Source organism: Taudactylus pleione, unplaced genomic scaffold, assembly GCF_031769625.1.
Source record: "Taudactylus pleione unplaced genomic scaffold, aTauple2 ptg000386l, whole genome shotgun sequence".
NCBI classification, from domain to species: domain Eukaryota; kingdom Metazoa; phylum Chordata; class Amphibia; order Anura; family Myobatrachidae; genus Taudactylus; species Taudactylus pleione.
The window spans coordinates 9,363,248-9,389,546 of record NW_028284787.1 but is presented as its reverse complement, the minus strand read 5'-3'; the positions used below and the strand labels follow the sequence as shown (position 1 = coordinate 9,389,546).

Here is a 26,299-nt window from a genome sequence, read left to right as displayed (position 1 = left end):
TAAGCAGATCGCATTTCCCATAATTGTAATGGGAAATGTGATCTGGCCAGAATTACTAAAAATAAAATGGGAAAAAATACCAGAGGAAGCCTTGTGATAATAACGCCACCTGGGGGTGGCGTTATCCAGGGTTTTCCCTGGTTACCGGACTCCTGCTCTGCTCTAAAAGGCAGAGCAGAGCCTGGAGCCGGCCCAGGAATCAGCTGTGTGGTCTAAACAGACCACATGCTGATACACTGCTAAAAAAAAGAAAAAAAAATAGTAAAAAAAAAAACTTACCTGAGTCCAGGGACCGGAGATCGGGGCTCCAATGATGTCCTCCCTCTGGTCAGCTGGTCTCCCATCCTGCACTGGGGCCCGGCCGTCACCTGACCAGGTCCCAGTGCAGGATGGGGTGTCAGCTGACCGGAGCTCTGATCACTGCAGGTAAGTGTAATTAAGGGAGGGGGGGGTCAGGTCATGGGAGAATCCACGATCATGGGGGTGGGGCTTAGCGGCGAAGGGTGGGGCTTAACGACAGCCAGTCGGCGCATGCGCGGGCACTTGTCACAGTAATTTTTGCGAAAATACCGTGATAAGTGTGCGGAGGGGACTCGCAGGGACAGAGTTTTATCGCAAGCTCTGTCCCTGCAAGCGATTTTTAGTAAATCTCTGTGATATTGGCTGAATTCACAATGCGAATTCAATCGGTAATATCACACTACAATCTGCATTCCCATTTGCAACTCCTTGATTCTCCTTGCAATCACCAAACCCTTAATTTACCCATCTGATCCCACTGCTCCTGCAGCTATCTCTTTTGGGGGAGCCTCACATTCTCTCACACACCCTGGCCTGGAGGTTTACATGGTGGTGGCCTTGGAGTCCCTCTATCCTTGGGTCACTCCTACCAACTCTTACATTATGAACCCTCCATTTCATTCTTTCCATTCAACCAGGGGCGTATCTATAATGGGTGCAGGGTGTGCGGTGCACACAGGCTCCTGGGTCCAGGGAGGCCCACACCGCACACCCTGCACCCATAATTAGTTTATACTCACCTTTCCGCAGTCTTATGAGTGCTGCTCTACATCCTTGGGTAGGCTCAGCTCTCTGCAGCAGCAGCCACTGTGCCTTAACTGTGACAGCAGCGCTGTCACATTCCAGCATTTCAGCAGTCCCGGCGGTGGGTGGTGATCCGATCTCCTCTTCTGGGGCTGTCCCCTTCATTGCCTGCAGCAGGCCAGCAGTACGGCCCGTCTCATGTGTGGGGTCTGCCTTTCGACGGGGATCCCTCAAGGCAGCAGCGGAGTGGAAATTTTTCAGGGAAGGCTCTTTCCTTCAAGTCCCAGCAGTACACGCCTCCTCCGGGCTCTTCACTCCAACCGGCAGCCTTCAGCCAATGGGGTCCTCCTTTAGGGTCCTCCGGCTCTCCCAGCAGTCCATAGCGGCAGTCCTCGGCAGTAGGCTGGTCCTTCCCAGCAGCATCTTCTGATAGATGTCCAGGATCCAGACTGTGGCAAACTATTACCGGCAGTGGCAGGTCCTCTCTGCAGCTTATGATAGCAGGTGAGCAGCGACGTCCCTGGGCAAAAGGCTGTCAGATTCTTCCTGTAGATGGGTATCCCCTTTACATCAGCGGCATTCTCCTCCTCAGCAGGCCCTCGGAGATCTGCCCATGCACAGTAGATTCTGGCAAAAAGCCAGAATCTACTGCCCTGCCAGAGAGGAGGGGGCCCAAATGGAGGCTGCACACAGGCCCCCTCCTCTCTTAAAACGCCCCTGCATTCAACACTCATAACAGCCCCCTCTTCCAACTTCTTCGAGTAGCTGCCTTTTATCCTACCCCTGGCTTTAGCTTAAAATTCCTCCATAACTTTGGTTTCTGGCTCTTAATCTTCAAATGGGCTCTGAAGACCTATTTCTTCCTCAAAGCTTTCCAGCGCTCATCTTAATCCACTACTCTATGCTCCTTTCTCACTGTCTAGCCCATCTGTGTCTCCCCTGTTTGTCTGCCCCTTCCCTTTAGAATGTAAGCTCTCACGAGCAGGGCCCTCTTCCCTCACGTGCTTCTCCTTGCCTTACTTTTACTTTCATTTGCAACGGCAACTAACACTTGGTTGCTGACACCTTGCTGCTTATTTAGGTGTTATGCAGCAATGTTTATAAATCATACACTTGTCCTGCATTGTTTGTACTGTTAATAACTGTTTTCTTGTGTGCTTATTTGTTTCTGTACTTTGTAAGGTGCTGCGGAACCCTTGTGGCGCCATATAAATAAAGGATAATAATAATAATAATAATAATAATAATAGTCTCCGTCCCTGCTTGCAGGGACCGCCGATGGGATAAGTGCATCTCCAGCCTGTCCAAATTGATTGACATGTGTATACAGGCTTTATATTAGTCTGTATACATATATATTTGTGCTTTTAAATTTAACATTTATATATAAATGTTAAATATAATCGCACATAAATATAAATGTATACAGGCTAGTATAAAGCCTGTATACACATGTCAATCAATTTAGGCAGGTTTAACATGCACTAATTGGATTTACCTGTCTGCGGTCACCGGGAAGCAGGGACAGAGATTGGGCGGAGTTACAAGATGCTGCAGGTCTTATGGGAAAATTTCCCTCTATCCCTGCAGTTTTCAGGATATTTTCTTCATATAACGCCATTCTGAAATGGAATTATATAAAGTAAAGATTTTTCAATTGATTTAACACTTTTTGCTTTGCTAAATAGCAACAAGCGGTACAGCACTGTAGAGATCAATGGCTGATCCCTACAGTGCGGTACTCAGCAAGATGGGAATTAATGGAGAAGATAATTGTGTTATCTTCTCATTTATCCGATTGCCCATACCCCGCAGGAGAGGGAGCCGGAGCACATTGGGGAAAAAATTTGTGACCATTTGGTGCCCAGACTCCAGCTCTCCAGGCATTACCCAGTGTCCGTGTGCCGCCTATGGACTTGTAGGGCTTTAACAGGTAAGAGGAGGAAAGGAGAAGGAGAAAGAAGACCGGCACACACAGAAACACACAATCACAGGAAGTGTACAAAAGAGCAAACCCCCACAATCCCTCTGCCCCGTATGGACTGAAATAAAGGGATTTAACAGGTAAGAACATAAGGTAAGAACATAAATCCTGTTTTCTTTCTTCATCAACTAGGGGGGCACAGGAACATTGGGACATCCAAAAGCTGTCCCCTTAAGGGCGGGGATGACCCTGAGCTGCGCTTAGAACTGAACGCCCAAATGTGGAATCCGAAGATGCAAACGTATCAAAGGCATAGAAACGAAGGAAAGTATGGTCCTTGCTGTACTGCTCACGAAGACCCAAACGACCGGGTGGAATGAGCCACCACCGGGACCAGAAGATTTGCCGCTTAATAGGCATGGCAGATAGTCAAGCGGATGCCATTGGGCCAACGATTGTTCAGAGGCTGGCAAGCCTCACTTATTGAAATCATATAAAATAAACAGAGAATCTGACCTACGCAGATCCTTGGTTCTCCCTATCAAACCATTTTAAACAAGTACACGGTTGCTCTACTAAAGAAATAAAATTATTTATGGCCATTGACAATATTAAGAATTCATGGAAAGATAGAAATGAAGAGAAACGTCTGGCTAAGAGTGAAATGAATTGGATATTTAAATTAAAAACCCTTATACCTAGGGGACTCATTTCTGATTTTGAATTAAAATGGTTTTTATAGATTTGCGGGAATCTATACAACATATATGATCATAATGACTGCGGCAAGTAACTCTATTAGGCATATCGCGAACCGGAAGTAGAGGAGTGACGCACTTCCGGTTCACGCACGCAATGTTTTAAACTAGTTCTTTAAAGAGGCTGTTTTTGTCCAGTATCAGTGTATAATGTTGAGAGATCATAGGGGATAGGAAAACCCTCCCCTGCGATGTTCTAAAAAGTGGTTATAAACAGATGGGATAAATTACCCCTTGACCCGGAAGTTGTCTGACGGTGTGGTATATAAGAGGGGAGGGGCTGGGCTGCACATCCTAATATTAAACATGATAATAGGTGCTACGATGCTGAGACCAGTAGTTCTACAGCAAAAAGGAGGGGGGGGAAGGAGGAGGTGCACACTATAAGCACTAAGAATACAAATTATCAAAATATCTATAATAGACTGCAATAATTAACATGGTTCTAAATGTAAGGTTTGTTAGTACATGTTTGGCCAAAGATGTTTGTCCACCTACCACGTCACGGTGAACCTTATACAGGTGGGTCCCTAACATCTCTAATACTGACACACTAATTAATTTATCAAGGACTTACCTATCATAGAGCCCATTAGATGTGTGTACTGCAATGCAAGGACCCATACCAGTTAAAATCACCTGGGGCAGGCAGGAAGAGTGCTAGCCCAAAGAAGGGGTCTCACCTTCAGAATGTACCTTAAATACACACACACAGGAAATGGGAGGTGCTGGGCTGCACATCCTAATATTAAACATGATAATAGGTGCTACCATGCTGAGACCAGTAGTTCTACAGCAAAAAGGAGAGGGTGGGGGAAGGAGCAGGTGCACACTATAAGCACTAAGAATGTATTCTTAGTGCTTATAGAATGTATTCTTAGTGCTTATAGTGTGCACCTGCTCCTTCCCCCCCCTCTCCTTTTTGCTGTAGGTTTGGTATATAAGGCAGACTGTGGGAATCCTTGTCACACAGCCTTGAGGAAGAGAGTTTGGCTCTCGAAACACGTTGGAATTTGGTGACAGGATTACCTGACTTGTGAGACTCACATTATAAGAAGCCCCCTGACGAGGAGTTGATGAGAGGTTATCCGGAAAACCTCCACCTTTTATATCCACGAGCCCTCAGGAAATGGGACTTCTGGTAATTTCATATTGAATATCATTTAAGGATTCCATACATATACCTTGTTTCTACATTTTTGGTATACTTATTACTGAAGGTTACATCAAGCTTGTCCTTTACAATATATTATACAATTTTTTTATTTTATTTTTTCATATTTTTTTATTTTTTATTTTTTTTTTTCATTTTATTGATTATTATTTTTATTATCTTATCTCTCTTTGTGGTGAATAAAATTTAGTTTGTAGTATATCACACGATGTGTACATATTTTTGATGTTTTTCATGTCCACGTAGAAATCATCTATTGACATCTATTTACAAGAATCACCATATTTGGGAAGTATTCTTAATATTTTATTATAACCGTGCGCACATATAGATAGCCGATCCTTGTCTGGAGAACGGCCATATCTGTATGAAAAACTAGAAAAGGAGCACGGCAAAATAATGCTCCCAGGTCAGAAAAGCAAAAACTTGTTCAGCTCCTTTAAGTTGAGGATAGGTCAAAATGAGCCATACACCTTCCGAATTAGAAAGAGATTGTCATACAAACTGGCATCCCTTTGAGCCAGGGAGACTTGAGCTCTTCTACTTTTTCTGGGTCCTGAGGGAGGCCTGTGGTAAAAAATCACATAAGATGCCTCCAAAAAATTAGCACATATACTTGCGAGACCACTCCTCTGACCCACTGGTCTGGTGTGGTTTCCATCAAAACTATGGCAAAAAACAGAAGCCAGCCTCCCACCCTGGGATCTTCCAGTTGGAGGCCCTCCCCATCATTTGGCAGGCTTGTCTTCTGGTTTGATAGCAGGCCATCTGGTAGCCCAGGAGTGCTTACCACGGGGCTTAGATCCCTTGGAGGATGCACCTTGGAAGCTAGACTATTTTGTCCCCTGGCTCTTCCCTGCAGGTCAAAGGAAAGAAAAGTAGATGATTTAGCTTTGGGAAGTGCCGTGTAGGGAAGGAAAGCAGTCTTAGATGCCACCATAGTAACAACAGTTTTGTCTAATTCCTGGCCAAACAGAATATCACCAGAAAAAGCGACTCTAAGGGCCTGATTCAGACCCACTCGCGAGCGGCTGTCCGCTCGCAAGTGGGTCGATGTTATGCACTGAGCATGCGCACGACGGAGGGAGCTCTGTCGTGCGCATGCGCCAGACGCGACGAGCGAAGGAAAGTCCTTCGCTCGTTGTGTCCGATCAAAGGGGGCGTGCTGTCAATGTTGATTGACAGCACGCCCCCTTTGGTGGGCGTGCCGGGGGCGTGCCTCCCTGACGGGGGCGTTCCCACGGGAACGCCTCCCGTCAGAAGCCGGCCCACTGACATCACTAGTGATGTCAGTGGGAGTGATTTTGGCTCTGATAGAGCCAAAATCACTCCGGAGCTTGCGGTTGAAAACCTCAACCGCAGGCTCCGGCTCGCAATTTCGATGGTCGCGATGGTCTCGACCGTCGCGGCCATCACAAAGCACGCTCGTATAGCCTGTGGGTGGTGACCCACAGCTATACGAGCGTCCAGGAGGACGCTCCATGAAAATGGAGCCCGGCCCTCATTCAGAGCGTGCGCTCTGCTCAGAGCGTGCGCTCTGCTCAGAGCGTACGGCTCTGAATGAGGGCCTAAGGCTCTTTTAGAATTGGCATCGGCCCACCAAGAGCAAAGCTAGAGAGTTCTCCTGGCCGCGACTGTAGCTGCCGTTACCTTGGATGCCAAGATCCCTGAGTCGACGGCAGCTTCTCCCAAGTAAGCTCTAGCATTTTTCAAATGTGCCACAAGAATCATCAGCTCTTTCCGAGTAGTACCAGAGCTGAGGCCTAGGGGCTGACAACCTTTGCCACACAGGCTGATGCTAGGGCAGGACGCCTGATAGAGTAAGGCATCTTAAGGAAGTTTTCCAGCTTCCGATCCATAGGATACTTAAGGGAAGAGGCATCAGGAATAGGTAGGATAGATGAACTAACTAGACAGGCCACTTGGGCTTCCACAGGAGGTGGGGTCTTCCACTTAGACTGCTCTTTAGCTGGCAACGGATAAAAAAAAAGCCAGGTGCCTAGACAGCTGAAAGCGCTGAGTAGGCTGGGCATATGACTTTTCCAGCAGATCCTGAAGCTGAACAGAAGCCAGAAGCATAGTTATCTCTAACTTTGGTCACTTAAAGGCAGGGGCTTTGGATCTAGGCATCGGGTTAAAGTCATCCATGAGGAGAACCAATCTAATGGCGCTAACCAAGGCCTCCATGTCCACCAGAGATAGCAACGCCTCATGTACCAAGGAAGCTTTTCCATCCGAAGTGACTGAAAAACTAGCTTCGTGGTCAGAGGAAATGCACGAGTCCGACTCATCCGCTGATAAGGTAGTAGAACTCTCTCATCTGGATAATCTATGCCTGGACATCCTATCCCTGTCCAGCAGCACCTGTACACTGACTGTGTAAAGAATTGCATCCAAGAGGGTTCCATCGGACCACTAACTCTGGGCGTGCACGGCCCTATCATAGAAGGTGGAGGTGCAGAAGCTACTGAGGCATTACCTGCATCAATGATGCAGCCCAAGCTGGTTCCTGAGAGGATGGTGCAGCTGAAAGAGCCTCCCATTATGTAGCCATGAAGCATCGCATGCAGAGACCGTCATTGTATGGGTCCTGAGGAGACAGAGGGATAAGGCAAGATCTGCAAGCCTTGTTCTTGGAAGACATAATAAGTACTCCAAGAAAGCACCTCCAACACAAACTTTCTAGCAGAAATATGTGAACAAACAGCAGGAGGTGTGCTAAGAGTGTAAAGCAGACCCAAATCTTAAAAAACAAGATTCTGGATTACTCACGTAGAATTAATTCCTCTGAGTCCATCTGAAAATCACTTACGCTGGGATATGAGGGATGGGCCGAGGAGTAGGCACTAAAAATAATTGACTGACTGAAACGCCCCCTCCCTTATATACCCCCCTTTCTCTAGCTCTCCAGTTATCTGACTAGCAAAGCCAAAGGAGAAGAATAAGAGATGAACATAAGAATCCATCACACACATCAGGGAGGGAACTCAGGGATTCCCAGATGGACTCAGGGGAATTGATTCTACAGTGAGTAACCCAGAATCTTGTTTCTTCTTTCATCCAATCTGGGAAGCACTGATGCTGGGACTTCCCCAAGCAAGCCTTAAGAGAGAGGGGGATTACGCACATGCAATACTGTATGCAAAACTTTGTGAGTAAAACTCCCATCTTTACCAACAAATGTGTGGAACCAATAAAATTTGGTAAATGTGTGCACTGCGGACTAGGTGGCCGCCCTGCACAACTGCTCAATCGAGGCACCCTGCCGAGCTGCCAAAAAAGCACTCACAGCCCGAGTCGAATTTGTGCGGTTCAGGTACTGACTCGGTCAAGGCTATATAGGCCCGCTTGATAGTGGAAGTAATAGACTGCTTACATGCTGGCCAGTCTCTTTTATGGACATCATAAAGTATTAACAGGCTGTCTGTCTTACACAAGGCAGAAGTCCTATCCACATTCTGAGTGCTCGTACCACATCCAAAAATCGGACAGGACTCTCTGGATCAGGTGGACGCAATACTGGAACCACAATTTCTTGATTTAGGTGAAATCTTGAAATCACCTTAGGAATAAAGAATTCCCGAGTGCGGAGAACCGCTCGGTCCTTATGAAAAATCAAAAGGGGAAAGCTAGCTGACAAAGCTGCCAACTCCGAAACTTTGCGAGCTGAGGCGATTGCCAAAAGAAAAGCTACTTTCCAAGTTAACAACCTTAATTCCACCTTCTCAAGGGGCTCAAAAGTAGCCTGCTGAAGAGCAGCCAAAACTAAATTAAGGTCCCAAGGCGGGACTGGTGAAACATGAGGTGGCTGGACATGCAATACTGCTTGCATGAAAGTTCTGATGTCTGGTATGGACGCCAGATGTCTCTGAAAAAATATAGACAAGACCGACACCTGACCCCTCAAGGAAGATAGGCAAAGGCCTTTGGACAATCCATCTTGTAAAAAAGAAAGTAAATGCGGCAAGCGAAACTGGGAAGCAGAAACATTCCCAGTTTCACACCACCTGATGTAAGCTTTCCACACCCTATAATAAATCATAGAAGTGGATGACTTACGAGCCTGTACCATAGTCTGGATAATGGCTGAAGAAAACCCCTTGGACCTCAGACTGGTCTCAAGTGCCACACCATTAAAGCCAGTTGAGGTAAATTGGGATGGAGGAATGGACCTTGTGACAGTAGATCTTCTCTTAGTGGAAGTCTCCAGGGTTGGTTGGTCATCATAGACAGAAGATCCGACCTCTGTGGCCAGTCTGGCGCTATTAAAAGGACATGAGTTTTTTCACGCTTGATCCTCTTGATTACATGTGGGAGCATGGGAATTGGCGGAAAAAGATACCCGAAGTGGAAGGACCACTTGGCTGTTAGGACATCCACCAGAGTTGCTTAGGGGGTCTCTGGACCGCGCCCCATAACTCGGAAGCTTCCTGTTCCACCTGGAAGCTATGAGATCTATCTCTGAGAGACCCCATTCCTCCACAATCATGTTGAAAATGTCCTGATGCAGTGACCATTCCCCTGGGTGAACCCTGTGCCGACTGAGAAAGTCGGCTTCCCAGTTGTTCACCCCTGGGATAAAAATGTCCAATATGGCTGGAACAAATCTCTCTGTCCATATCATAATCTGGGTGGTCTCTGCCATAGCCATAGGACTCCTATGTCCTCCCTGTCTGATTTATGCCACCACCGTGGCATTGTCTGACTGTATCTGTAAGGGTCTGTCTCTGAGAAGATCCTGCGCATGAACCAGAACACGAAAGACTGCTCGCAGCTCTAGCGCTTTTATTGACAACATCTTCTCTTCCAGAGACCAAACACCCTTGAACTGGGACCCTAGAACTACTGCACCCCATCACTGGAGAATGGCGTCTGTAGTTACTAGCATCCATTCCCAGGGAGAGAATTGGCAACCTCTAAGTGCAGAGCCACCAACCCACGGATTGGCGCACCTGAACAGACAGGGGAAAAAACTAAAAAGAAATAGGTGAGCGCTTCTAGGTAACACAATTATGTGTGTATAGTACAGCCTAGTCTAGGCTGCCCGTACAATATGGGTCTGGATACTTCACAGATATATGTAAACTACTAGAAATTTAATAAAGGCGCATGTGACTAGCTGTTGATTTCAAATATTTTACTTCCTGTTTCCGTGTTCCACCTGCGTGTCACTGACAACCGACCACCTGGTCAGTGGTCGGTTGTCAGTGACACGCAGGTGGAACGCGGAAACAGGAAGTCTATACACCAACATCCGGTGGCTAGCAGCACGAGATAGCGGTGGATTATACCTGCATCACCCGCATACCCTATCCAGGGCTTGTGGAGAGGCCGTGTCACGGGAGCGGAGGTCCCTTTACACTGAGACTCGGCGCCACCAGTAGCCGGGTGAGCAGTCGGGAGTCGCATGAGCTATATATACTCAGGTACACAGCTCATGAGCAGTGCAGACCTTGGCTCCTGAGTGCCAAGAGATCACTACATCGGCACACTATTTAAGATAGCCAAGGCACGGACTGTCTGGAGACATTAGGTAGAGGAATTCACTAAATACATGCATGAACTTTGTCTCCATTAACTGCTGGTTTATTAACTCTTCGGCTTACTAACACACTGCTGAACTGTACTCTCTGAAATTAATCTGCTCAATTAACAACTCTATTGCTGCTACAACAAATTCCTATATACAGATGAACTGTTTGAATTAATTGTGTTATGTTACTAAAGTCATTATAAACTAAATGACTAAGAATTAATGCTAATTTAATAAGCATATGTCATAATTGTTGTTAGTATATATTGTGATCTAAACCGATTTTCCACCTGCATTTAATATTTTGTTTATTTTATATGATATTGATTGAAGTTAAATATTTTAAATCAGCAGCTAGTCACAGGCGCCTAAATTAAATTTCTAGTAGGGGAAAAAACTGTCGATCTAGACAGGGATCCCACCTCCTCCAGTGCAGAAGAATGAAATGCTGAAGGGACCTGGAATGGATGCGTGGAAACAGAACCGCTTCGAACATGGCCACCATTTTCCCCAATAGCTGCATGCAGCATAGCATGCACAACCCTGTGTAGAGACAAAAGAATGTGCACCAGGGACTGCAACTCCGTGATATTGTGCTCGGGCAAAAAAACCTGCTGAGACAGAGTGTCGAACAGGTGCCATAATTTTTGTAAACACCCTTGGTGCAGAGGAAAGCCTGAAGGGCAGAGCCCGAAACTGAAATTGCCAGGGGCCTACTGCAAACTGGAGCAGTTTGTGGTCTTGCTCCCAAATAGGTACATGGAGATACACGTAATTTATATCTAAGGTTGCAAGAAATTATCCTACTTCCATAGAGGCAATTACTGAACATAATGACTCCATCCTGAACCTTCTCACCTTTAAGTGAAGGTTGAGACTTTTTAAATTCAAAATGGGGTGAAAAGAACCTTCTGGCTTTTTTTTTACCAGAAACAGAGGTCTGTGGTTGACCAAAACCAGGCCTCCCTGAAAAAGAGAAGACGGCTACCTATACCAATGGGCTGGAAATCCTCCTGACCCGAGTCATTGGAAGGATCTGTGACCCCCACGGGTACCTGGGCGATGGGACCACATGGCCATACGCCCTCTGAACTGACCCACTCTCTGACCTCCCGTTGCACCTCAGGGGGGCATAGGCCAAAACCTACCAGAGTACCGAAAGGGCCAAAACCTAGAAAACCTAGAGCGGGAAGTAAGAACTGGAAGAAACTGGCTTTTTCCACCAGTCATCTAAGCGATAATTTGTTCCAGCTCTAGACCAAACAGAGATTGACCTGTAAAGGGAACTCCCTCCAAAATGTTCTTGGAATTGCTATCCGTTTGCCAAGAACGTAACCACAATGTTTTTCTGGCCGAAACAGATAAGGTTGATATACCTGCCAGAAGAGAAATAGTGTCTAAAGACGCATGACTCACATAAATTGAAGTCTGTTTCAGGCTGTCCACCAGGATAAGGATATCCGAAGAATCTGCACCTGACTGAATAGCTTCTGCTAATTGGTCTGACCAGGCTTCTATGACCTTGGTAGCCCAGGCCCCTGCCAACACCAGATGCAGGGTAGTACCTGTTAAAGAAAACAAGGATTTGAGCAGATGCTCACACTTACGTTCCGTAGTATCCTTCAATGTGGCTGCAGTAGCCATTGGAAGAACCGTAGTCTTTGCTAAATGGGTAATCGGTGCATCCACTGCTGGAGGTACCTCCCATGGAGCCGTATCTTTCTCAGCAAAAGGATAAGTAAACTTAAATCCTGCTGGAAGCTCAACACGTTTATCTGGCTTAGTCCAGGAATCCTCCAGCACATCAGAAAAATGCATAAAAAGGAAAATTCAAAACATGTTTTTTTCTTCTCTTAAATAACGCTGCAGAATCCGCTTCATCATAAGTCTCCTCGAATTCAATTTTCAAAGTCTGGCAAATGGCTTGAATAAACTCAGTAACACCCAAACTATCGGGAGAACTGTCTTCCCAACTAGAATGGTCTATCCATTCCTGATCTAATACCTCCCCATCCACAGCAGAAGATTATTTTTCTGAATCCTCCTCTTCCCCCAAGAATTGCAGTGTCTGGGCAGGCTGTTGCTTACAAGCACTCGCACCAGCCGAGCCCAAGGCTGTCTCTAAAGAAGAACAGACCCTGGAAAGTCTATCCATCTGAATAGACATATCTCTATTCACTGGGGTGCTAGCTAACTCAGGGGAAGAAAACTGAGATGGTGGAGCCTGCTGCATATGTATAGAGGCTGATGCACTAACATTAGCCTGGCCACAAACCTCTCGTAGCTCTTTAGCCAGAGCTGCAATGGACTGAGCCATAACCAGTAACACCTCCTCTGATGGAGAGTCCATAGATGAGCATAGCACAGGCACCTAAACCTCACAGTCTGCACACAAGGATCCCTGCATCCTACTCCCCTGAGGGAGCTTGGCAGCACAATTAAAACATGTTTAATGTAATACAGCACCCTGCTTATGCTTGGGAGGTTGGTCCCCCTTTGCAGACATACTGTTACCACCAACTGCAACTCACACAGAACAAAAAAGACCTACAGCCACAGTATGTATAGTGAGAGAGAAAAAATAAAATATATTATTTTTAAATAAAACAAAAGAAATTAATTAATATAATTAACTATTCTAATGAAACAAAAAAACTAACTTAACTTCTCTACTCTAGCATTTGTATTGTTATATTGTCTTACTACAAATGACTGGCAACGTTTTATCAGTTTATCTTTTTAAAGCTATATTATCACATATCTGTAAAAACATTTACATTTGCCACTTTTTTAGAGGGTTGTGTGAATAGGAGGACCAATTAGAAGCAGTGTCCATAATTCCAGCTTCTGATTGTCCATCAGCTTACACGCTCACATCACAGTGTCACCCAATGCTAGTTTTCAGCAAAGGGAATGATATGAACACGGAGCCCAGGGAAATATTACTGCATGGAGCAGTCCTGATGTTTTTTCGAGAGAAATGCAGATTTATTAAACAATATTCAAGTTTTTTGGTAAACTGAATCATGAGATCCAGATAAGCTGGATTTCAAATCATGATTCCCATGTGTTCTTTATAAACCTAGCTATTATTATCAGCAACTAAAGAAAAACACTGAGGCAGTTCTTACCTTCCTCCTGTACGCCTGGGCTGTAGCATCCCTTCTCTTGGCCGCGGTCCGTCCCCTATCCATTGCGCATGCGCGAAAAAAGAACATGGAAAAAGACCTCACAATCAAGCCATGCGTATGCACAGCAACAACAGCATCGGTTCTAGGGGTTTCATTAGCTGTAGCCTCTAGAAGCCGAATAGGGCTGCTATAATAAAAGTAGAAGAGACTTCTCTGCTAATGTCAGAATGGACTGGCAGACTCCTCTCCCTTGGACTGCCTGTCTGAAGTGTGATTAGCAGAAAGCGGATTGTGGGCTCACAGGAGAGTAGTGAACACTTTTGCAGGATGAACTATACTGTATATTGCTAAATAAATCTAGCACAATTTGTTTAATCACATGAATATCATTACTACATGTGTTACGTACCTTTTCGCTTGGGTGAATCGTTTTATTATGCTTCTCCTGTTTTCTCTCTCTGGTAAACTGCCTTCAAACTGCCACACAAAATGCAAAGATCCATATTCTTCAGTCACTGCCGTAAAATTGATGTATGTGTCCGTTGAGAAGACTGTTCCATTGGTAAAAATGTAAATTGCTGAATAAAAAAGATTTAAAAACAAAAGAAGATTTGTATCCCATCCAGAAATCTATGCCTGCTTGATTTGGTGCCACAAGTTTTTCTAACAATAGTTGGACATCACTTACAGATAAATGTATTTTACTATCTGAGGAGCTGATTCAGAGTTACACGCAAGCCAGCCGAACATGTCACATTGCGTGCTCAGAAATACATGTGGATGTTCTCTTGTATTAATAGTTGCACGCATCAATGCGGCCACACTGCCCCATTCTATCTGCTTGTGAAAGTAGCTGTCATCACTATCAGCATGCACTTGCACCAGCCCTATCCTAGGTGCAAGAGATCTGTCTGAAATCACATCTCACAGAGCCCACAATTCCACCTAAACACCCACAACACAGAACTTGTAAAAAAAATAGCAAGATCTCTCCACTCCCTGATTGTACGCATAAAAAGTCTGCCTCTAAGTGTACTTGTAAGTATTTCTTGTCGTACTATTGATATTCAACTTGAAAAACAGCATTGTTTTTGCATCAGTCGTAGAGGGGATGCAGTTTATAGACTGGCAGACTAAATGCCGCTGGTCTATATCCCAACAGGAGATGCCCGACAGGGGACTTAAGATAGGCGTCGAAATACTGACGCCTATCTTAATCCCAATGCCAGAACGCCGAAGGACGCCAGCCCGAACGAGGTAAGTACGGGGCGTCCTTAGCTTTAGCTGCAGGGGGGTTACACTTAGGGAGCATTGCGGGGTTAGGTTTTGGGGGGGTTAGGGTTAGGTTTGGGGGGTTAGGGTTAAGCACCCCTAGGGAGGAGGGTTAGGGTTCGGCACCCCCGGGAGGATTAAGGGATAGGCACCACACTGGGAGTTTTAGGCTTAGGCACCCATAAATGAGAGTTATGGGGGGGGAGGGGAGAATTAGGGTACTTATCAGCTGGCGTCGGGATCTCCTCCTGTCGAGCTTCTCCTGTCGGGCTTCTCCAGCCGCCAGTATTTCATACTGATCCCGTCATAGAGATGTGGCTGACAGTCTAGTAGTAAATCATACTTACCTACTGTAAGAATCGCCTCTCCGGGAGAAGCCCGGAAAGAAGATGCAGGTGGCTTCTGATAGGGGCCGAGTTTTTTTTTCAAGTCATTAGGCCCTGCCTCATTGTGGAAAATTCACGAATAGCAGCTCTATGAAGAGTGGCAGGGCCAAGATTACATGATTCATTTATTGTAACCATTATGGAAGGTTTAGTTTATGTTTATGGTCAAGAGCTGGACTGCATAAGCTTAATGGAATGTTAAATCTTGGAGAAGGTTAGATTTGGAGTCAGGCTTAAGCATTATAGTTAGACCAAGGACGACAAGAGCTCAGTTGGAAACCGATACTAAAGGGGTGTAGGCATGCCCCATTTTGAATTCTGGGCTGAAGAGACTGAGCACCACCGCGATAGGCCACATTAAGTGAGACACAGATTACATTACAATGGATACTGTCAGGGACCTCAGTAAGTATCCCTCACTAGTTGCATATAGACATTATGGTCAGAATGCCGTAATTTACATATCCTGGCTGTACAACACTTCCTTTTACTGCCACCATCCATGATAATTCCAGGAGCCAAAGGTCCCTTAACTCTAGAGAACAGTTGTTCAGGTTCAGCAACACAGACTACCACACAGCTAGCCTACCCCCTGCTTCTAGCCACCATTCAGTGATAACCTACACTCTATCACAATTACGCAGGATCAGTGACACAGACTGCCACGCAGTTAGCTGGCCTACCCCCTGCTTCTAGCAATCATTTAGTTATAGCGTACACTCTTTCACACTTGCTCAGGCTCTGTGACACAGACAACCACACAATTAGCGATCTACGCCCTGCTTCTAACAATTAATACAGTTGCAGCGTAAACTTGCGATCTAATCTCCTCCTCAAAGACTGGGTTCTGGAACAGATATGAATTAGACTAATAAAGAATACTTTATTTACAAAAATAAATCCAATGCTTAATTTACAGAAATAATACAAAGACATTTTTTTTACAGGTTACATACATGTGTTGCAATTTCAAATAAAAAGGGAATTAATTTACAGAATAAACATGCAGCTAATCCATGCTGGGGAACAGCAGAAGTCATAAAACAGTCCCTCAATCAGATGGATCCCCAAAGTCTGAACTCAGAACAAAAGGGTGCTCATGCCTCTTATCAGAAGATTATCACACCCTTGTGATGAGATCATCCAAGTCTCTGCTGACTGGTTGGTTCATTAATTAGAACTGTGACCACCCAGAAATTCCCAAGCCCCTTTTAACTTAAATACTGATAAACGTACATAACTTTCCCAGGGTATGCTCTGTTTTTTAACTGCAATATGAGTGTAAATATGATATATTTGTGATCTGTTAAAGGTTAGATACCTCATATCATGGAAACTATAGTTCTGAGTGATTTCCAAATCACACCACACCTGCACATTAGCGTTTGTGGGGCAGGATGGCTGGCATTCCCGGAAACGTGGGTGTGTCGCTCCAGTTTTCTGGGAGGGACAAGGCCAGTGTCTGCGTCCATGGAAGTAGACTTCCTGGCCTGGTAAGCCAGCCAGCCTGCATAAAATGAGCCTTACTCAGCTGCCCAGTGCCACACAACATTGCAACCGATGGTCACAACGGTGATCCCAGGCTGCGACCTCAATTGCAGCGCTGGGATCGCAGATGCTGGCAGGAGGCGTCTCTTCACTTCAGACCTTCTCCTGCAGTATTTCAATTTTAGCAGGACTGAATTGCAAAGCCTCTGGTTTGTGGCTGTGCAATTCCTTCCACTAGTGAATCTGTGTGGGGCAGACTCACAACTCACATGAAAAGAAAAACATAACTTGCAATATGTCCCATATCTCTTTATTCTCTACAGATGATATCACAGGTGACATGAAAATGGGTGACATGACATAACATCACAATAGATTACATCACAGATGGCATCATACTGCATCACATCACAATGGATGATATTACAATGGATGACTTTACAATAAATGATATCAAATTGGGTGACATCACAATGGTGATATCATAATGGGTGTTAATTACAGATGACACCACAAAGGATGACACCAGTATATATGGCATCACATTGAAGACATCACAAACTGCTACGTAAACAAAGTTGTGGAAATCTTCCTAAAGAAACATGGAATTGAGCATCAACTATCGCGTATACAGCCGTGGTAAAAAGTTTTGAGAATGACACAAGTATTGGTTTTCACAAAGTCTGCTGCTACACTGGAACATTATTGTGTAAATGAATGTGCAAATCGCACATTGGCGGAGAGAGCCAGATGCATGCTGAAGGATGCAGGTCTAAATAAGCAATTTTGAGTGGAAGCATTTTACCTGAGGAATTGTACTCATACAGTTGCCTAAAAAGGCAAACCAAGTGTCAAGCATCTTAAAGTTTTTGGACATACTGTCTATGTACACATACCAAAAGAGAGAAGACGCAATCTGGATTCAAAGTCTTTGAAGTGTATCATGATTGGTTATTGACATGAAACTAAGGGTAACAGACTCTGGAATCAAAATACTAGAAATCTTGTTAAGTCAAGAGATGTTATAAGAGACAGCACAAATTAAAGATAATCTGGAGTTGAAAATGCAGAACAAGTATGTCACTGGATATGCCAGGAGCTGGACATATATCTGAACAAGAGGTTACCAGCGTGGACATCCAACCACAGAAAAGAACTTCTGCGAGATTAAACATTGGAAAACCACAAAGGAGATACTATGAGTAATTTGCAATATTGTGTTCAGTAAACCTCTAAATATCCAAGAACCAAAGTTAAGAAATGACTGGTGTGAGTGAAAATCCAAAATAGGCAAAGTCACATAAGTATGGAAGACATCAACAACCAGGGGTCTATCGTGGGGTCCGAGTGCCACTAGCAAAGTAAGGGACTAGCCCACCCCCCATATTTTAGAAAAATTACACTCTGTACTTAGAACCAGGATATTTGCAAATAAAAACAGTTAGATTCCCCAGGGGGCTTCCTTCAAATTTTAAGTTGCTGCTGCTGCTGTTGCCCCTCAGGCTCCCCTTCTCTCCAGATTCCAGGTCTCCAGCCACTCCCTAATAAAATCTACCAATCGTCACCAGTCACCAGGGAAGGGTTCACTGAGTGCAGCTGTACAGTCTCTGCTATGGCCTCTTCTGTCAGGGGGGAGGGGGAAAGGTGCGTTGGACATCCGATTCTCTGCTTGCTGTGACAGAGAGAAAGTCTCTACAGCTCAGGAAAGGTGGAGAGCTCCCCTCCTCTGCTGAGCTCAGCTGTACAGGTTCTCTCTGCTACTTCCTGTGACAGTACAATCTTTCACACAGTCCGACGGCAGTGGTTGATACGTGCTGCCTGGATGTAGAGCTATTGCAGTAGGTGTCTGATGAAGCAGGCTGAGAGAGAGACTCTGAAGCTGGGTACACACTTGTCCAATCCTCAGGAGATCAGACTCCAGATCAGATTGTTTATACAATCCTACTACAGACCTGCTCGCAGATTCTACATTCAGTATCTGAGTACACACTTAACCAATTTTTCAGCTGACCTCCAATCTGCATCTGCTGAAACAGTCTGCTGAAAGCGGCTATCACTCACACAAAAATGTACATAATAAGGGGCAGAGCTACACTGCACAGTTTGTGCATGCTAAACAAAAGGTTAATTTTAAAGAAAAAAATGCATAGGACCACCCCTTTCCCAAATTGGAACGCAGCAGTGTAATGGCTGACAGGGATTGGACCCTCCAGGATTCAGGCCCTCCGGATCTATCCCGCCACCCAGGGGCATTTCTAGAGAGGACGGGGCCCATGTGCAGTCTCTGACACGGGCCCCCTCCTCTCTGTCCGGAGGCAGGCAGCTCACTGAGCAGTGCGCGTCCGGCGCCGGATTTACAGACTCTGGGCACTAGAGTCCGCCCAGAGTCTATAGAGAATGCGCAGGTCACTGGGGAAATGGCCACGGCGACCATTTTCCCTGTACTGCGCATGTGCAAACGATGGGAAAATGGCCGCGGCGGCCATTTTCCAGTAATTTTTACAGCGCCGGACCCCTGCACTGACGTGGGACTCCCGAGAGGTAAGTATGCTATGGGTGCAGGGTGTGCGGTGCGGGGCCCCCCTGGAGTCAGAGGCCAGTGTTCCCCGTACACCCTGAACCCATTATAGATACGCCCCTGTCGCCACCACGCCCGGCTACAGCAGCTATTAAGCCGGGCAGTGCCGCTGATGCTGGTATGTGCTCAGTGAGACCCTGGGATATACTGCATTCCACACCTCGATCATCGCTTTCAACCTGCACCGCTGTCTACATACAGACACCAGCTAGTGGTCTGTAAGCTCCACTCCATGCTAAGAGTCTGTTATGTGCATAACTGTGAGTATGACTGCACATCCACATTACTGCTAAATAAACTATTCCACTGGTTAAGCACGGGCTGGTTTGTGACTTTGGGCTCTATTTACTACAATCCGTATTTTGAATGCAGATTGTAGTGTGATATTAGGGACTGAATTCGCGTTGCGAATTCAGGCAATATCACAGGGATTTACTAATAATCCCTTGCAGGGACAGAGCTTGCGATAAAGCTCTGTCCCTGCAGATCCCCTCCGCACACTTATCACGGTATTTTCCTGGGGCCAGGTGACGACCAGGCCCCAGTGCAGGCTGGGAGACCAGCTGACCCGAGGAGACATCACCGGAGCCCCGGTCACTAGTCCTTGGACTCAGGTACGTTTTGTTTTTTTTAATAATAATTCTTTTTTTTTTTTTACAGTGTATCAGCATGTGGTCTGTTTAGAACACACAGCTGATCACTGGGGCCAGCTCCGGGCTCTGCTCTGCCCGTTAGAACGGAGCAGGAGTCCAGTAACTGGGGAAGACCCTGGACAACAACTGTTATTATCACAGGGCTTTCCCTTGTATTTTTTCACATTTTATTTTTAGTAACTTTGGCCAGATCACATTTCCCATGGGAAATGCGATCTGATTACTAAAATATTTAGGGGTTGGAGTAGAATTTTACGAATTTTACTCCAATTGCCCTGTAGTAACTTTAGGTGATACTAAAATAATGTGAAAAGGGTGTGAAAACACCCTTTTTCACTTTATTTTAGTAAAAATAAAGTTAATAAACAGAGCCCTTTGAGAGATCCGTCGGTATACTGTACTATTACTTTGCTATCACCATTGCCAATAGTACACACATATTTCAACAAGGAGATGCACTGGCAGTAGGATGAAAAGGATAAGTCAGGGGAACCACAGAAGGATAAAAGTGGGCAGTCGGGTACACACAGCAGGAGGTTAGGGGTCCAAGCTAGACACAGTAAGTAAGCAATATGTGCAGGTATTTGACAAATAATGATTAACAAGAAATGAACAAGAGACCTTCTTAATAACTGTCATGACAATCTGAGAATGTAGCACCCTATGACGTGACTGTTTGTAACCCACCACCACAAGCTTATTTCCCCATTGCATGTGGTTGTAATTATCAACAGTCATTGTCAACCTACAGTGTAAATTGTAAATATCAATAAAAATGTCTGCCATGAAAACCATTTTTAAAGAAGCAAAGCAAACGTTCTATTTGGAAAAGTACGGCACATTAAATATGAACATGTAATATAGAAAACAATATGCTATTGAAATCGACAATGATAAGCAAGAACTAGATTGTGAATAAATAATGCATATTTGTATATGTTGCTTTATGATAGAACACACTGTATACATTATACAGGATGTTCCTTCCTGTACCTGTACTTTCAGTAGAGAATATAATTATTATTGTTTTGCATGTGACTATCATACTAAATTCATTGCCAGTTAGTCATTTATATCATAACTTCTAATTTCAATGTGTTTATAGTATACTAGCTTCTGAAAAGAAATAGCAGAGTGCAGACCTTTCTTTCTCGGCAAGACATTTACAACCTTCCAGGCTTCTTGCCTTCCCATTTCATTCCAGGCTGTGACAGTAATGTTGTGACTTGCAGTAGTGGGAAACTTGTGAGTAATTTCAGGTCCTAATGAAATGATACAAATAAAATGGTTTTGAGTTATGTTTTAAAACTTCACTAAATTATTCATCAATAAAGATAAATGTAATGATATTTGTTTAGCCTTGCCATCATAGATATAGGTGATTTGATCCCCCATGTTCCACATGTATGACAAGTTAGTGCCGGTGGTGAGAGTTGCATTGAATAAAATTGATTCATCTTTATGTACACTGCTGGTATTCATCACCATTGACAAGCCAGATGGAGCTACTTGTGCATAGTAAGGACCATTCCCTTCTGTGGTGTTAAATAACTCTCTAACAATATAATCACCAACTAAAAAAAAGAAAAAAAAGACATTAACAAAATATATCACAGACACTCTTAATATACATAGTACAAGTGAAATAATTCAAAATCATATTCTTGATTGTTAAAAAAAAATAGCTGATTATATGGATGCAGTTGAGTTGGGTACATTAGCTATTATACACTTATGCCTCCCTAAAGGAAAATCATGCAGACTTAGGGCCAGATTCAGCAACGGTTGCAACTGCGAATATGCACACGATCGGACGATTGTTGCGTTCTGCACATGCGTATGTTTAGCAGTGTGCGAACACTCCATTGCGAATGGGATTGCGATCGCACTGACTATTGCAGACCCATTGCAAGTGATTGACAGGAAGTAACGTTTCGGGGTGGTGACAGGGGGGGGTGGTCGGTGAACCGCAGGCGTGCCAGTGCGGTTGAACGCCATTGCAGGGGCGTGCATAAATTAGGCTCTCCCTTGTCTTCTCTAATCTGACCTCCAGTCTACCAGCAGCAATTTATGACCACTGATTACTTGGGCTACCATGTTTATTAAACCGATGCTGTGATCAGTGTGAAATGCAGCAGCATTTGGGACCACTCTATAACATGACAATACAATAAGTGAGTGATATAAAGCTGTAACGTTTGGGGGTGGTGACAGGGAGGGTGGTTGGCAAAGCGCAGGCGTGCTAGTGGTTTGAACGCTGTTGCAGGGGCTTGCAAAAATGAGCCATTACGATGCCATACTCAGCCTGGGCTTTCACTGCGTGCGATGAGATGAGCAATTTCTGAGTAAGGTCAGACCTTGTGCAAGTGTGCGTGAGGCTGCAAATGTACTCCATGTTACCGATGGTTTTGCAGTTTTGCAAAAGTATTACGGATGTGTGTAAGGTAAGGTGGGTGTCCTTAATGTTAGACTGTGCATGGCATAGTGATATTAGCAGACATTAGCATATCTTCGCAGTGAGACTACGTGTGTAATCGCTATTGCGATCGCACTTGCGATTTGTACTAAATCAGGCCCTTAGTTATTGTATTCCACTGATCTGCCCCTATTTTCCTGTTTCATGACAAAATAGGATAAACTCCTATCGAATATTTTTCATTAAATATATATATTGTTATTTGAATACAGTTTCCATTGACGATTTGCTGCACAGCGTATGTTCTTATACAGTTTATACTTATACTAGAGGAACAGAAAACATCAAAGTGGAAGTATTGGCAATAGCAACCAACAAGATTCTGCAATCATGTATCTAGTACAGTCTAAAAATAGATAGCTACAGTATGATTGGAGGCTATGAACACAACATCATTTTTTTTTAAGTTTTAGTAAATCTACCCTCCAACCACTGAACTAATATCAACTTGCACACAACAGGCATTAAAATAGAAATGGAAGTAGGATTGCTATTTAATGAAACTGATATCTGACTACAATGTCATATGCTATAAATGTACTTGTCATAGAGGTTATGATTAGCATATTCATAAAATTATTTGCCTGTTTCAATTTATAAAGATGTTTTACAGAACTGACAGACTACAAAAATTAGTAGTACAAGATCCAGTAGATAGATTATCATGTCTTTAGTAGTGAAATTACATATTAACATACCTGTTGGATTTTCCATCAAAGTTTCTAAATACCCTGTTTCAATTTGGTCAGTATGAAGACTTATGTTGGTGTGATTACTATAAGGACCGGAACTGGTGAAAATAGCTACCATTTCTTTACCATCTCCATATGGCAAACATGTAGGTTCTGCACATCTGAATAAATACCGAAGAAGAAAATTAATTCACTTACAACGCATGCATTCAGGTTGTTGCCTTGATGGCTAGGAGACTGTATTTATTCTGTGTTTAGGTTCAATTCTCCATTAGGTGAACATCTGCATGCAGCATACATTTCTTCTAATATGCTTTTTTTTGTGACTCTGGGCAGGCTCAAACTACAATAAGCACAAGTGGTGGGCAGAACAAAGCAGCCTGTATATATCAGTGGCATCACTAGGGGTGTGTGGAGCGCACTGGGTGTCACCCTCTAAGGGGGTGACACCAAAATGCCAGCCCCTCCTCAATGACAGGGTGCTGGGTGCTGCACACTAACATTACAGTGCAGCGCCTGGCTCCCAGTTACTGAGGAGGAACCAACATTGCAGGCAGAGTCTCTGGGGGCAGCTCAACATCTCTGGAAGTGCTGGGCAAGCCCCGATAGTGATGAAACCGGGGGGGCGTTCCGCAAGGCCATACTCCTCCCGTAAGACCATACTCCCTTCCCCCCGCGTGCATGCTGGCCTTTACCGTCTTCGCACTGGGCGTCACTATATACATCATACCCCAGAAACATTCTTGGACGAGGATCTACATTAGGTACAAGATATTCGCAACATCCAATATCATTAGTATAAATTGGTGATTTAAACAATAAATGGTGCATGCTGCTATAAAAATAGTTTTATTTACGTTATACTGTATAAACAATAACATAAACAGTATGGCAAGTAGCTAACTATATATATATATATATATATATATCCAAACAATCAGCAGCGGCACTCGAACATGTAAAGACCTCACAGCAGGTAAATGTCACCAACGTTTCGATTTTAATCAATCGTCATCAGGGTACCCTGATGACGATTGATTAAAATCGAAACATTGGTGACATTTACCTGCTGTGAGGTCTTTACATGTTCGAGTGCCGCTGCTGATTGTTTGGAGATATTTGGGACTCCGGTGTGGAGTGCCCTGCGGAAGGCACCGACGACATTGTATTCTCAACGAGTGTGCCGCCCACCGGGATTGTATATATATATTAGGGATGAGCGGGTTCGGTTCCCTGAGAACCGAACCCACCCGAACTTCGGGGATCCGGGGCGATCCGAGCCCAAGCTCGGATCTCCCTGTCTGCCCCGGATCCCTCTCCCGAGGCAAAACCTCGAGATCTGCTGTCGGATCTCGAGGTTTTGCCTCGAGCGGCCATTTTAAAAAAAATGCCTTTGCCTTTAATGGGCAAAGTGCTGATTGGCTGACAGAGCCGTCTGTCACGGCTCTCAGCCAATCAGCATTATGGTGCTCATTTGCATGTAGCACGGACTCGTGAGATCCGTGCTACATGCATCTGTGTGACTGACAGTGACACAGAGCACAGATGGGTCAGTGAGACCCGTCTGTGCTGCTGTGTATTTCAATGACACAGATGCACGCACGGACCAGGAGATCCGTGCTACTTGCATCTGTGTCATTGACACAGAGCACTGACGGGTCCGTGAGACCCGTCTGTGCTGCTGTGGTAAAAAAAAAAAAAAAAACCTGTGTAAAAAAAGAAAAAAATGGCGTGCCCCCCCCCAAAAAGAGCAACCAGCCCCGGGCATTAGTGACCCAGTGCTGGGTGTGCTTAAATACAGGGGACAAACGACGTAGGGGTCCCCTGTACTTAAGCACAACCAGCATCGGGCTAGTCAGAACCAGCGCTGGTTGCCAAAATACGGGGGACAAACGACGTAGGGGTCCCCCGTATTCTGCGCAACCAGCTCTGGGCTCTGATCCGGTCCTGGTTCTGGAAATACAGGGGAAAAAATGAGTAGGGTTCCCCTGTATGTTCCAGAACCAGCACTGGACTTTTTCTAGCGGGGGGCTGATGCCACAGCCAGGGGAGCCCTTTCACCGGGCCCCCCAGCCGCAGCATCAGCCCTGACCGCTAGTCAGCCCAGGCCGGGGATTCCTGGAGAGCTGGGGACCCCCCCAATAAAGGGGTCACCCTCTTCAGGGCACCCCAGGCCCAGGCTGATAGCCCGGGGCTATCCCCGCCACCCCTGGTGGCGGTGGGTGGCGGGTTGATTGTGTGGTGTGGTGTAAATAAAGAATATCAAACATTGTCTTTACAAGTAGAACTGCAAGTCCCAGCAAGCCTGCCCCGCATGCTGGTACTTGGAGAACCACAAGTACCAGCATGCAGGGCATTAAGGGCCCACTAGTACCTGTAGTTCACCTGTAAAAAAATGTTTAAAAAAAACACAGGACACACACACCGTGACAGTATAAGTTTATTAAACATACATACACACACACACACATGTACACATACTCACCTATGTAACCTGTAGCATCGGTCCACTTGGGACCTGTGAAAAAAAACATACTCACCTTCTCCTATGCGAGGTTCTGTCCTCTTCGTTCCAAAGTAGGCATCCCTGGACTTGGCAAAAAAACAAAACGAAAACGCGATCCACGAACTTAGTACCGTTCTATAGAACGGTACTTCCCGAATGAGAGCTTAGCGGCGGGGTATCACCATGGAAACCCCGCTGCTAAGCGTTCATTGGCTGAGAGAGGTCATCTCCCGTCTCTCAGCCAATGAACGGCTCCCTCCATTGTAGTCAATGGTGGGAGCCGCAAGGTTATTAAAGTTTACCCTGCGGTTCCCACCATTGACTACAATGGAGGGAGCCGTTCATTGGCTGAGAGACGGGAGATGACCTCTCTCAGCCAATGAACGCTTAGCAGCGGGGTTTCCATGGTGATACCCCGCCGCTAAGCTCTCATTCGGGAAGTACCGTTCTATAGAACGGTACTAAGTTCGTGGATCGCGTTTTCGTTTTGTTTTTTTGCCAAGTCCGGGGATGCCTACTTTGGAACGAAGAGGACAGAACCTCGCATAGGAGATGGTGAGTATGTTTTTTTTCACAGGTCCCCTATGGATACTTTACCGGACAAGTGGACCGATGCTACAGGTTACATAGGTGAGTATGTGTACATGTGTGTGTGTGTGTATGTATGTTTAATAAACTTATACT

At 45.1% G+C, this 26,299-nt stretch overlaps 1 protein-coding gene across 1 annotated transcript in view; it reads right to left on the bottom strand.

Moving 5' to 3' along the window:
- Positions 1-26,299, bottom strand: part of PKD1L1 (polycystin 1 like 1, transient receptor potential channel interacting) — a 291,862-nt gene that overhangs the window by 239,172 nt on the left and 26,391 nt on the right. Inside the window, exons 3-6 of the mRNA XM_088445652.1 lie at positions 23,116-23,270; positions 21,306-21,515; positions 21,084-21,203; positions 13,974-14,142 (exon numbers count right to left, since the gene is read on the bottom strand). Of these exons, the coding sequence (XP_088301778.1) occupies positions 13,974-14,142; positions 21,084-21,203; positions 21,306-21,515; positions 23,116-23,270 (654 nt within the window). The remainder of the gene's footprint in view (positions 1-13,973; positions 14,143-21,083; positions 21,204-21,305; positions 21,516-23,115; positions 23,271-26,299) is intronic.